Here is a 14,002-nt window from a genome sequence, read left to right as displayed (position 1 = left end):
TTCCTTTGCTGCCCAATAACATTGATGCCCAGCACACATCTCCTCGGGCCATTTTGCATTGAAAACGTCGAAGGCTTTGTTCTTGTTACCCCACCAGAAATGACAGAAAAACAAAGTAAGTTTGGGTATCGAGCATAACGAGAAGTGGAATTCTTGGCCAATCCATAACGTTTTTTTCCCGAAATCATCATTTTTAGATTGACAGCGCGTGACTAATGGCTCCGAACCAGGAGGAAGATTGTTGACAGTATAAACAGTATATTTTAGGTATGTGATAAAACAGTTTACATCATCTGAGGCAATCGTTTGCATGAGGTTCGAAGAAAGGATGACCAATACTATCTGAAGGCAATTCATCGTGATTTGCCTCATGTTGCTTCCTATGCATTCAAATCTTATGTGAGTTCTTGATATATATATATATATATATGTATAGAAATTCTTGATATGAAACCGAATTTATTTCTTTTTGCATTTAATGGAAAAAAGTGTAATTTACCTTTAAGATTATGTAGTATGAAATCTATTTTCATAATCTATTCAAACATATATTTTCTTTTCTTTTTCCCGAATGTTCAGCATTTTAATTTTTCTTTTAAGCATTCTAACTTTTTCATAAGTGCAATCGTTCTTTTTCGGTGTTCTTTTTGAATTTTCGAATAAATGCTATTGGTGATATCTTTACATTATGATAGCTAATATAGATTTTGGGTGTTGTCTAGCGAATTTGATTTATTATTATTAGTAATAATAATATTATTATTATAATCATGATGGTACAGAGGAAAAATTGAAACGGGTGGGTTTAGGGACTAATTTCCGGGTTTGGGCTCGGAGATTTTTTTGAAGCCCTGAAATAGTTCGAGATGCGTATTGAGATATGATAAGTCCAAATCCTATCGAATTTAGAGATTTTATTTTCGTGTTTATCTTGAATTTTCATTCTTTATTTTGTATTTATTTGATTTAATTAGATATTATTTTTAGATTTAACTAAAATGTGAAAAATTATAATATCAATAATTAATGAAAATATTGATGGAGAATTTTAAGTTATATTTTAAAGTGGTTGTACACGACTTCAAAGGAAACAAAATATTTTTTTATTTTACCATTCCTTGCCATTCATAATGAAATTTGGGCTTTTTAGATTTGGTCCATTAAAGTGAGAAGAAATAAATGTGAATAGAGTAGGAAAAAAGAAGATAGAACTTCACGAACAGAACAGAACAAAAGAAGTAGAGAACTACACATGAAAAGAGAAGAGAGAGAAAGAAGAAGAAATACTTGGAGGAAAACAATAGACAACTTTCTCTTGAAACTTGGAGGAAAAACAAAACTGCGCTAGGGTTTGAGACAGAAGAGGAAGACAACTTTAAAGGGAAAATGACACCAACCACGCTGAGATTTTCTTATTCATTCATAAAATTTATTCTTATGAATTCAAACATTGTGTCTTTGCCTTGTTTTAATTTTATGGAATAAATTTTTTAGACTAAGACCACAATATGGTCAAAACAATATTTCGTTTGATATTTGATTTATTTTCAGTATATTATTTTTCTTAATTTTAATTATTGATTGATGTTGATTTAATATTTATTGTTAATAGTCTGATCGACTATTTACATGTTTGTTAATTAATCACGAATCAGAAGATGATTGATTAAATATAGCAACAAAGACGTTATCAACACATAGTTAAACTGAATATAAATATTATTCGATTTCAGTGTGAGGTTTCACCGTGATTGTCAAGAAGTAATTAATTAATTGAATTTTAACATGTCAACATAGTAGAGTTTGGTACCGATGTGTGTTTTGGTTTTTTATTTGATGTTGAATCGTTTTTTAATCTTTGAATCTATCGTTTTTAATTGTAATTATTTTATTTAATCGTTTAGAATAATAATCAATATATCATCTTTTTATTTATTTTGTCTAACTTAAGTCAAGTTATAAAAATTCTAGCAATTAAATATTAATCTATGTGAGATCGATACTTGGACTCATTATCCATTTACTATAACTTGACATAATCCACTTACTAGATTTATTCTCAATCGAAATCGTCGATCAAAATACTATTCTCATCCCACAAATCTACCTCTGTCTCCATAGTCCGTCCCATTTCTATTTTGGAAAAAAGACGAGGATGGAGATGAAAACATATCTACTTAGGGAAACTGACCTCCCCTTGATTAATCCCTTAGATAAATTCTGAGTACAATAATGTAAAATATACATTTTGAATTTGACTTTCATTCATTCTTTTATTATGACTCTAAATTATCCTCAAAATATTTTACCGTTACACTATGCTAGCGTATTAGCGTTATATTATGGTCTTGCATCTTTTACCGACGTACAAAAATTATCGTGATCTCTCAAATGTATAAATACGTTTACCAAGATTTGAAATTTTAAAAAAAAATCGACGTCATATTACATAATAGCGGCTCTGTTTCAGCAAGCTCGAAATCGACCCAACAAAAAATTAATCCTTCAAATATCTTATGCATGACCTTTAAAATTTAAGATTTTTAGCATTTAATTAAGATTACTTTTGGATCGATGAATTTCAAATATATGAATTTTATATTTAAATGTATTTTTATAATTTTAAAAAAATGAGACATAAACTTCAAATCCACTCCTTGCATTTTTAAATAATATTTCATATTAATTATGATGAATTTCAAGTTCATATTTTATTTTACGTAAATAAATTATATATGACATTTTGACACTAAAATTATAATTGAAATTCATATATGATATTTTTGACACTAAAATTATAATTGAAATTTATGAATTTCATATTAATCACCAACCTAAAATCGAGTGTCCCAAGTCTAAAATAAATCGTTGATCCAAGCACGTTATTTTTAGTAGGAAAAATATTGGCATTTTTCCAAAATAAATTAAAGCACACCGTAGAAATTGCAAAATTTTCATTTTCTTTTTCAAATTTATCTCTCTACGCAATCATTGATTTAATTCAACATTTCATCAAACCCAATATATTTTTCACATGTAACCTTAAAAAAATTAAAATAAAAAGAGAGCATTCTTTTAATATAATCTTCAAAAAACATAACTTTAGAAAAATATGTTTTCGAAAATACCAAAGTAAACCAAATACTAATTTTGGTGCAAAATTTCAAGAATCGATCAATTGATGGCATAAGAAAGAATATCCTCCATCGGCTCTCGGCAACTAACTATTCAATCTAAGAAATCCTTGGTCTCCTCAAGAACTTGGAGTGCAGGTTATCGACGACATAACGTTAATGAAAACAAATGTTAGCACTACATTTGAATGCCATATTGGAAACACAACGAATACCTCATTGCAGATTCTATCCCTCGCAAACATTCGACTCGTCATTACCGAAAAACTCTTCATCTGGAACCAAAGGTTACCTGCTGGCATATCGATTCCAAGAGTCCCAAACTTAATCCGGTGTGTCACAGAAGAATTTGACCGAGTTTCACCTCAACTGCTTTTATCCTTCCCACAGCACCTTGAAATACAACAGTAAGCTCTATCACAAAACTTGAATTTAAAAACAAAAAAGTATGTGAAGTCGAAGATATAGTGAAGGACAGAAAGAGACCGCAGTCCCGGGGCAAGACTACAGGAAAAAAAATTTCTTTCAGCAAAACCAAGCGTTCGAAAGTATCCCTGATCAGGGGCAGCTACACATAGAATAAGCCCATTTCGAAACCGAGAGAACCCTATGATGAATGACAGTTGATAAAGACACTTACATCCAACAATGAGACGCTAGTGTAATGAGTTTCGCATAAAATTTATCTTGATATACAATTATAGCATAGGCCGGAAGCAACTCGCGAGATTTGTTTTAACATCTTCGAGTAATGGTCTAAATTCCAACGAATTTATGAAGATCAAAGCAGAGCCGAGTCAGTCACATGAATCCAAGCAAGGGTATCCTTGTCTGTGAGATCACAATACACTGTTATTTGACATTATTTGATAACTTATTTAAGCAAATATGCTCGATAGGTTCCAGTATCTATTTTGCCAGAAAGTATATATCCTTTAGGTCTAGTAAATATTATTTTATTTTGCTGATCAATTAAGATACTCCGAACCATTTTAGGATCATGGATTGACTATTTTTTATATTAGAACTAGGTTTCTCCGACCACTTGTGTATCATATTCAACATTTTGCTCCGGAGCAAATTGTGAGCACAAAATAACAAGTTAAAGAAAAAAGTTTATCTTATCTAGCGCCTCTGTTCTGCCAGCTTGCAGTCTAAGACAAAGATGTTAAATAATATAGTCATTATATCTTAGAACAATAAAGAGACAGGAAAAAACAGCAATGCCAAAGGGATCATGACTTTGGGACAGGATCGGGCTTCGGAGCATAAAATTGTTGGTTCACAATGTACCAGTGGACCATCCAGCTGTCTTTATTTTTTAATCTTAACTGCACCGTAAGAGTAATCACATTAGACTTATGGCCTTATGGAGTACCTCTTGTATAACTTTTTAGAACCACAGGGACAAGGCGAGTTTCTACTTGTTTGACCACTTTTAAGCATGCTTGATCTTGCAACATCCAAGGGGGATGATCCCATCAACTTCTGAACCTGAGCATGATGGTGCCATCAAAAGTCAAGTTTTTGCAACGCAAAAATTAAAAATGCCTAATATTCAAACATAACCTTTCTTCATTTCCAGCAAAGTTTCAGTGTGTGCCCATGCAAATGTAAGTCAATAATACTTGATTAAGGCACGGTTAACTATTGATCAGAAATAAGATAAAAAGAATAAAACTTATGCCACACACATTTTTATCTAGTAACAAACAGTCAAACTGGAAATCTTTCGAGTATCTGATCATAGTATAAAAATGAAAGGGTAAAAATTGCAAAATGTCATAAAATCTCTATTTCAATTTGTTTTCTCCATATTGTAACACTCCTAATCGTTTAGTTGCTTGCGTTACGAGCTTGACATGTAACTTATTTCCACTGTTTCATCTATTTACTGTTGCAATCCTAGTTTTCATCCTAGTTATTATTATTTTGATGCTCAGCATGTTAGCTACTTATTCACAATCTGTCTTTTAAAGCTTGGTTACATAAAAAATTGTAAAATAGAGGATCAAGGATAACATAATAGTCGGAGTTGGAAAAAAATGGTTTATGCTAGGGAAATGGTGATGCTTCAAGATACGTATGAAGGAGTAGTAATTAGCTCACAAACTGTATTAATTAATACAAAAGGTTAACCTATGGTAGTACACCACATCTAAGTTAAGCACCAAGTCATAAGACACATAACTCTTTATGCCAGTATAACAGCATAAGATAAGGTAATAAGACATTGTCTGAGGATGATACAATCTAAAATGATTCAAAAAAGAGAAGTCAACGCGAAGTTAGGTTTACGAAAGACAAACCTAAGAGAAAAATTGTTCCAAATTTTAAGCCGAGTAGGACTAAAGACAAAATACACACATAGTGAATTTCGTGGCAGTAGGAATATAACACAAAAGTAATCATAGATGGAATTCCAACAGTAGGATAAAAGCAAGTTCAACACTTAGGATGGATTGAATAAAATGAAAGAGTAATTTATGAAGATGCTTCACGTATGATCAAAATTGGATGAATGGAGTAGAAGAGTACGTCAACTTGATGACAATATTTTTCAAACATTGAGAGGAAAGTGTAACAAGGTTATTTATTCTATAAACTCTGCTACATAACTTAGATCAAATGGAATTATGTAAAGCAATATATTCACAGGACCTGAGTACTGAAAATCAAACATTAAGGTGGCAAGGGCTTACTCAAGAATAGATCGAGGTGTCGACTAAAAGTTTGTTACTCAAATGTAACACAATAAGTTCTTTGCTATTAAATTCTATAACATTTAACTAAAAAATATAGAGAGACATTAATCTGAGCTGCTCAACTAAATAACAAAGTTAAGGGCTTACTAAGGTCTTGTTTTCTGGGCTGGGTCGTGTTTTTGGGCTTTGGGTTACAGTCTTAAGGTTGTGTTTGATTGGATGGATATAATGTGTATAAAGAGATTTGATTTATAAAGGATTTCAAATGACACTCAATTGAAATCTATCTTAATTACAAATACTCATTCCAAAAACAACCAATGTTGAATTTGAAATTTACCTAAATTAAATTCATCAAAAGAAGTCAAATTCAAGTCATTGCAAGAACAAGTGATAATTTTGTTAGTAACAGAATGAATAGAAGAGGAGAAAACAGAAATAACTCAACAAAAGAGGGGAATGATGTGTTTCACGGGCAAGCAACTACATGGGAAGTCCAGTACAGAAACGAAATAAACAAGATTCTCAAAGGAGAAGCATTTAGGTAGAGTAAGGCAGTAAGGGTTCGAATGATATCAAGCCCACGAAACCACAGAGCAATTGCCTCCTCATGACTGTAACAGGAATCAGATTTGTAAATTGACATCGAATTTCAAGCCATTTTCACTTACAAGACAATAATACATCATAATTATAAATAATTAAATCAAAGCTCAACAACCAATACAGCCTAAAAGAAAATAGACTCCATGTGTGTTGCAAGCAAATAACCACATCTAGTTTGTCAGCCAAAGATTCACCTAGAAACACCATCTACAAACTTAATCATACTATAAAAAATTCACTATAGCATTTTGAAACTGAGAAATAGATCGTATCATGATGATACCTCAGCCAAATTCTTGGGCATTGGTTTTCCTTCTTCCTTCAGTTTGAGAACCTTTTTTTCTGCTTGTTTTGCCCATGTAAACTTTGACAAGGCGTTTTCAACTTCTGTTAAAGTGCAATTACATTGTTTTGCTGCCTCTTTCTTTTGACTAATTTGAATATTCTACAACAAAAAGAAAGCAAAAGAAAAGACAACAGCTGAATCACTCCTGATGTTTGTCATTGTGAAATGATAACTCATACAACACCATAAGACAACTATTTTATAATGATAACAACAAGAGGATCAATGGAATAACTAACCAACCTCCCCTGTAGGATCACAGCCCCCAAGATATCGAATTATTGCCTCTTGCTTCTCAAACGCATCGGAAAAAGTGGCCTCGCTACCCCTCCCCACTACGTACTTCTTCAGCTCCCCCAACTTCCTCGCTTTGCTCATCGAATCCGCAAATTCTGCTCATTTAATACTTAAATCAAATACAAAATCAAAAGGTGCAGGGGATTTAAATATGTATGATCCAGAAGAAGAAAGAAATGACGGACGGAGAAGGGTCATAGACTGTGGAGCTTCTTCGGCGGTCTTCTGGCCGGTAAAGACTCCTTTCACCTTGTCCATCCATGATCCGGCGAGATGAGGAGACGAGGAAATGCAACGGTGGCTTGAAGGAATGAGGTGGCGGCGGATGTCACCGCAAAAGCCGTAGGTAAAGGAACGAAGCATCAATTCTCATAAATTGTCTGTTGACTGTTGCTTTGGAATACTTTACCAAAGGAGTAGAATTACCAAATCCTAATCCGGATCAGGATCCGATTCCTCATCCAAATCCGAATGTAGTTATTTTGATGACTTCCAGGAAAAAATAGATATATTTGTTTAAAAATATTAAAATTATAAATAAATAAAAATTAGATAAAATATTTTAGTTATAAATTAATTTTAAGTGTACTAAAATTATTTTTATGATATTTTTATTAAANTTGTGAGACGGTCTCACGAATCTTTATCTGTGAGACGGGTCAACCCTACCGCTATTCACAATAAANAATTAATCACGAATCAGAAGATGATTGATTAAATATAGCAACAAAGACGTTATCAACACATAGTTAAACTGAATATAAATATTATTCGATTTCAGTGTGAGGTTTCACCGTGATTGTCAAGAAGTAATTAATTAATTGAATTTTAACATGTCAACATAGTAGAGTTTGGTACCGATGTGTGTTTTGGTTTTTTATTTGATGTTGAATCGTTTTTTAATCTTTGAATCTATCGTTTTTAATTGTAATTATTTTATTTAATCGTTTAGAATAATAATCAATATATCATCTTTTTATTTATTTTGTCTAACTTAAGTCAAGTTATAAAAATTCTAGCAATTAAATATTAATCTATGTGAGATCGATACTTGGACTCATTATCCATTTACTATAACTTGACATAATCCACTTACTAGATTTATTCTCAATCGAAATCGTCGATCAAAATACTATTCTCATCCCACAAATCTACCTCTGTCTCCATAGTCCGTCCCATTTCTATTTTGGAAAAAAGACGAGGATGGAGATGAAAACATATCTACTTAGGGAAACTGACCTCCCCTTGATTAATCCCTTAGATAAATTCTGAGTACAATAATGTAAAATATACATTTTGAATTTGACTTTCATTCATTCTTTTATTATGACTCTAAATTATCCTCAAAATATTTTACCGTTACACTATGCTAGCGTATTAGCGTTATATTATGGTCTTGCATCTTTTACCGACGTACAAAAATTATCGTGATCTCTCAAATGTATAAATACGTTTACCAAGATTTGAAATTTTAAAAAAAAATCGACGTCATATTACATAATAGCGGCTCTGTTTCAGCAAGCTCGAAATCGACCCAACAAAAAATTAATCCTTCAAATATCTTATGCATGACCTTTAAAATTTAAGATTTTTAGCATTTAATTAAGATTACTTTTGGATCGATGAATTTCAAATATATGAATTTTATATTTAAATGTATTTTTATAATTTTAAAAAAATGAGACATAAACTTCAAATCCACTCCTTGCATTTTTAAATAATATTTCATATTAATTATGATGAATTTCAAGTTCATATTTTATTTTACGTAAATAAATTATATATGACATTTTGACACTAAAATTATAATTGAAATTCATATATGATATTTTTGACACTAAAATTATAATTGAAATTTATGAATTTCATATTAATCACCAACCTAAAATCGAGTGTCCCAAGTCTAAAATAAATCGTTGATCCAAGCACGTTATTTTTAGTAGGAAAAATATTGGCATTTTTCCAAAATAAATTAAAGCACACCGTAGAAATTGCAAAATTTTCATTTTCTTTTTCAAATTTATCTCTCTACGCAATCATTGATTTAATTCAACATTTCATCAAACCCAATATATTTTTCACATGTAACCTTAAAAAAATTAAAATAAAAAGAGAGCATTCTTTTAATATAATCTTCAAAAAACATAACTTTAGAAAAATATGTTTTCGAAAATACCAAAGTAAACCAAATACTAATTTTGGTGCAAAATTTCAAGAATCGATCAATTGATGGCATAAGAAAGAATATCCTCCATCGGCTCTCGGCAACTAACTATTCAATCTAAGAAATCCTTGGTCTCCTCAAGAACTTGGAGTGCAGGTTATCGACGACATAACGTTAATGAAAACAAATGTTAGCACTACATTTGAATGCCATATTGGAAACACAACGAATACCTCATTGCAGATTCTATCCCTCGCAAACATTCGACTCGTCATTACCGAAAAACTCTTCATCTGGAACCAAAGGTTACCTGCTGGCATATCGATTCCAAGAGTCCCAAACTTAATCCGGTGTGTCACAGAAGAATTTGACCGAGTTTCACCTCAACTGCTTTTATCCTTCCCACAGCACCTTGAAATACAACAGTAAGCTCTATCACAAAACTTGAATTTAAAAACAAAAAAGTATGTGAAGTCGAAGATATAGTGAAGGACAGAAAGAGACCGCAGTCCCGGGGCAAGACTACAGGAAAAAAAATTTCTTTCAGCAAAACCAAGCGTTCGAAAGTATCCCTGATCAGGGGCAGCTACACATAGAATAAGCCCATTTCGAAACCGAGAGAACCCTATGATGAATGACAGTTGATAAAGACACTTACATCCAACAATGAGACGCTAGTGTAATGAGTTTCGCATAAAATTTATCTTGATATACAATTATAGCATAGGCCGGAAGCAACTCGCGAGATTTGTTTTAACATCTTCGAGTAATGGTCTAAATTCCAACGAATTTATGAAGATCAAAGCAGAGCCGAGTCAGTCACATGAATCCAAGCAAGGGTATCCTTGTCTGTGAGATCACAATACACTGTTATTTGACATTATTTGATAACTTATTTAAGCAAATATGCTCGATAGGTTCCAGTATCTATTTTGCCAGAAAGTATATATCCTTTAGGTCTAGTAAATATTATTTTATTTTGCTGATCAATTAAGATACTCCGAACCATTTTAGGATCATGGATTGACTATTTTTTATATTAGAACTAGGTTTCTCCGACCACTTGTGTATCATATTCAACATTTTGCTCCGGAGCAAATTGTGAGCACAAAATAACAAGTTAAAGAAAAAAGTTTATCTTATCTAGCGCCTCTGTTCTGCCAGCTTGCAGTCTAAGACAAAGATGTTAAATAATATAGTCATTATATCTTAGAACAATAAAGAGACAGGAAAAAACAGCAATGCCAAAGGGATCATGACTTTGGGACAGGATCGGGCTTCGGAGCATAAAATTGTTGGTTCACAATGTACCAGTGGACCATCCAGCTGTCTTTATTTTTTAATCTTAACTGCACCGTAAGAGTAATCACATTAGACTTATGGCCTTATGGAGTACCTCTTGTATAACTTTTTAGAACCACAGGGACAAGGCGAGTTTCTACTTGTTTGACCACTTTTAAGCATGCTTGATCTTGCAACATCCAAGGGGGATGATCCCATCAACTTCTGAACCTGAGCATGATGGTGCCATCAAAAGTCAAGTTTTTGCAACGCAAAAATTAAAAATGCCTAATATTCAAACATAACCTTTCTTCATTTCCAGCAAAGTTTCAGTGTGTGCCCATGCAAATGTAAGTCAATAATACTTGATTAAGGCACGGTTAACTATTGATCAGAAATAAGATAAAAAGAATAAAACTTATGCCACACACATTTTTATCTAGTAACAAACAGTCAAACTGGAAATCTTTCGAGTATCTGATCATAGTATAAAAATGAAAGGGTAAAAATTGCAAAATGTCATAAAATCTCTATTTCAATTTGTTTTCTCCATATTGTAACACTCCTAATCGTTTAGTTGCTTGCGTTACGAGCTTGACATGTAACTTATTTCCACTGTTTCATCTATTTACTGTTGCAATCCTAGTTTTCATCCTAGTTATTATTATTTTGATGCTCAGCATGTTAGCTACTTATTCACAATCTGTCTTTTAAAGCTTGGTTACATAAAAAATTGTAAAATAGAGGATCAAGGATAACATAATAGTCGGAGTTGGAAAAAAATGGTTTATGCTAGGGAAATGGTGATGCTTCAAGATACGTATGAAGGAGTAGTAATTAGCTCACAAACTGTATTAATTAATACAAAAGGTTAACCTATGGTAGTACACCACATCTAAGTTAAGCACCAAGTCATAAGACACATAACTCTTTATGCCAGTATAACAGCATAAGATAAGGTAATAAGACATTGTCTGAGGATGATACAATCTAAAATGATTCAAAAAAGAGAAGTCAACGCGAAGTTAGGTTTACGAAAGACAAACCTAAGAGAAAAATTGTTCCAAATTTTAAGCCGAGTAGGACTAAAGACAAAATACACACATAGTGAATTTCGTGGCAGTAGGAATATAACACAAAAGTAATCATAGATGGAATTCCAACAGTAGGATAAAAGCAAGTTCAACACTTAGGATGGATTGAATAAAATGAAAGAGTAATTTATGAAGATGCTTCACGTATGATCAAAATTGGATGAATGGAGTAGAAGAGTACGTCAACTTGATGACAATATTTTTCAAACATTGAGAGGAAAGTGTAACAAGGTTATTTATTCTATAAACTCTGCTACATAACTTAGATCAAATGGAATTATGTAAAGCAATATATTCACAGGACCTGAGTACTGAAAATCAAACATTAAGGTGGCAAGGGCTTACTCAAGAATAGATCGAGGTGTCGACTAAAAGTTTGTTACTCAAATGTAACACAATAAGTTCTTTGCTATTAAATTCTATAACATTTAACTAAAAAATATAGAGAGACATTAATCTGAGCTGCTCAACTAAATAACAAAGTTAAGGGCTTACTAAGGTCTTGTTTTCTGGGCTGGGTCGTGTTTTTGGGCTTTGGGTTACAGTCTTAAGGTTGTGTTTGATTGGATGGATATAATGTGTATAAAGAGATTTGATTTATAAAGGATTTCAAATGACACTCAATTGAAATCTATCTTAATTACAAATACTCATTCCAAAAACAACCAATGTTGAATTTGAAATTTACCTAAATTAAATTCATCAAAAGAAGTCAAATTCAAGTCATTGCAAGAACAAGTGATAATTTTGTTAGTAACAGAATGAATAGAAGAGGAGAAAACAGAAATAACTCAACAAAAGAGGGGAATGATGTGTTTCACGGGCAAGCAACTACATGGGAAGTCCAGTACAGAAACGAAATAAACAAGATTCTCAAAGGAGAAGCATTTAGGTAGAGTAAGGCAGTAAGGGTTCGAATGATATCAAGCCCACGAAACCACAGAGCAATTGCCTCCTCATGACTGTAACAGGAATCAGATTTGTAAATTGACATCGAATTTCAAGCCATTTTCACTTACAAGACAATAATACATCATAATTATAAATAATTAAATCAAAGCTCAACAACCAATACAGCCTAAAAGAAAATAGACTCCATGTGTGTTGCAAGCAAATAACCACATCTAGTTTGTCAGCCAAAGATTCACCTAGAAACACCATCTACAAACTTAATCATACTATAAAAAATTCACTATAGCATTTTGAAACTGAGAAATAGATCGTATCATGATGATACCTCAGCCAAATTCTTGGGCATTGGTTTTCCTTCTTCCTTCAGTTTGAGAACCTTTTTTTCTGCTTGTTTTGCCCATGTAAACTTTGACAAGGCGTTTTCAACTTCTGTTAAAGTGCAATTACATTGTTTTGCTGCCTCTTTCTTTTGACTAATTTGAATATTCTACAACAAAAAGAAAGCAAAAGAAAAGACAACAGCTGAATCACTCCTGATGTTTGTCATTGTGAAATGATAACTCATACAACACCATAAGACAACTATTTTATAATGATAACAACAAGAGGATCAATGGAATAACTAACCAACCTCCCCTGTAGGATCACAGCCCCCAAGATATCGAATTATTGCCTCTTGCTTCTCAAACGCATCGGAAAAAGTGGCCTCGCTACCCCTCCCCACTACGTACTTCTTCAGCTCCCCCAACTTCCTCGCTTTGCTCATCGAATCCGCAAATTCTGCTCATTTAATACTTAAATCAAATACAAAATCAAAAGGTGCAGGGGATTTAAATATGTATGATCCAGAAGAAGAAAGAAATGACGGACGGAGAAGGGTCATAGACTGTGGAGCTTCTTCGGCGGTCTTCTGGCCGGTAAAGACTCCTTTCACCTTGTCCATCCATGATCCGGCGAGATGAGGAGACGAGGAAATGCAACGGTGGCTTGAAGGAATGAGGTGGCGGCGGATGTCACCGCAAAAGCCGTAGGTAAAGGAACGAAGCATCAATTCTCATAAATTGTCTGTTGACTGTTGCTTTGGAATACTTTACCAAAGGAGTAGAATTACCAAATCCTAATCCGGATCAGGATCCGATTCCTCATCCAAATCCGAATGTAGTTATTTTGATGACTTCCAGGAAAAAATAGATATATTTGTTTAAAAATATTAAAATTATAAATAAATAAAAATTAGATAAAATATTTTAGTTATAAATTAATTTTAAGTGTACTAAAATTATTTTTATGATATTTTTATTAAATATTTTTGTAATTCTATTATTAAAGGTTTTGCACTTAAAAAGATTTAACACCAAGACATAGTTAGTCTAAAACTCTTATGTTTTATAATTTACTAGCGGGTCATGCTATGTGTGTTCATAAAAATATAAATTAATAAATCAGTTTTTTTTTTTTTATAA

The 14,002-nt window shown here is 32.4% G+C and overlaps 2 protein-coding genes across 3 annotated transcripts; both read right to left on the bottom strand.

Moving 5' to 3' along the window:
* Positions 1-3,211: 3,211 nt before the first annotated feature.
* On the bottom strand, positions 3,212-7,500 carry LOC140984022 (uncharacterized). The gene is made up of 5 exons (XM_073451172.1): positions 7,274-7,500; positions 7,035-7,183; positions 6,729-6,890; positions 4,513-4,628; positions 3,212-3,527 (listed from the first exon to the last, which is right to left on the bottom strand). Exons 1-5 carry the CDS (start codon positions 7,449-7,451, stop codon positions 3,500-3,502), a joined length of 633 nt encoding a protein of 210 aa, XP_073307273.1. The 5' UTR covers positions 7,452-7,500; the 3' UTR covers positions 3,212-3,499.
* A 1,706-nt stretch (positions 7,501-9,206) lies between these two features.
* On the bottom strand, positions 9,207-13,637 carry LOC140983820 (uncharacterized). Of its 2 annotated transcripts, none has more exons than XM_073450971.1 (5): positions 13,410-13,637; positions 13,171-13,319; positions 12,865-13,026; positions 10,649-10,764; positions 9,207-9,682 (listed from the first exon to the last, which is right to left on the bottom strand). In XM_073450971.1, the coding sequence occupies exons 1-5, from the start codon at positions 13,585-13,587 to the stop codon at positions 9,646-9,648; spliced, it is 642 nt and encodes a 213-aa protein (XP_073307072.1). In that variant the 5' UTR covers positions 13,588-13,637; the 3' UTR covers positions 9,207-9,645. The 2 variants fall into 2 exon arrangements, with proteins under 2 accessions (XP_073307072.1, XP_073307073.1); XM_073450972.1 differs by having other exon boundaries at positions 9,207-9,663; positions 13,410-13,636.
* Positions 13,638-14,002: the final 365 nt, after the last annotated feature.

The sequence above is a fragment of the Primulina huaijiensis genome, chromosome 9, assembly GCF_012295235.1.
Source record: "Primulina huaijiensis isolate GDHJ02 chromosome 9, ASM1229523v2, whole genome shotgun sequence".
Lineage (NCBI taxonomy): Eukaryota > Viridiplantae > Streptophyta > Magnoliopsida > Lamiales > Gesneriaceae > Primulina > Primulina huaijiensis.
The sequence above is the reverse complement of the archived record's forward strand: the minus strand, read 5'-3'. Positions and strand labels throughout refer to the sequence as shown.

Coding starts and splice junctions, on each gene's coding strand:
- LOC140984022 (XM_073451172.1), bottom strand. CDS start 7,451: ATGCTTCGTTCCTTTACCTACGGCTTTTGCGGTGACATCCGCCGCCAC. Junction 7,184..7,273: donor ACAGTCTATGACCCTTCTCC/GTCCGTCATTTC, acceptor TTAAATGAGCAG/AATTTGCGGATTCGATGAGC. Junction 3,528..4,512: donor TCTAAAAAGTTATACAAGAG/GTACTCCATAAG, acceptor TTGTATTTCAAG/GTGCTGTGGGAAGGATAAAA.
- LOC140983820 (XM_073450971.1), bottom strand. CDS start 13,587: ATGCTTCGTTCCTTTACCTACGGCTTTTGCGGTGACATCCGCCGCCAC. Junction 10,765..12,864: donor TGCCCAAGAATTTGGCTGAG/GTATCATCATGA, acceptor CATCATGCTCAG/GTTCAGAAGTTGATGGGATC. Junction 9,683..10,648: donor TCTAAAAAGTTATACAAGAG/GTACTCCATAAG, acceptor TTTGTGATAGAG/CTTACTGTTGTATTTCAAGG.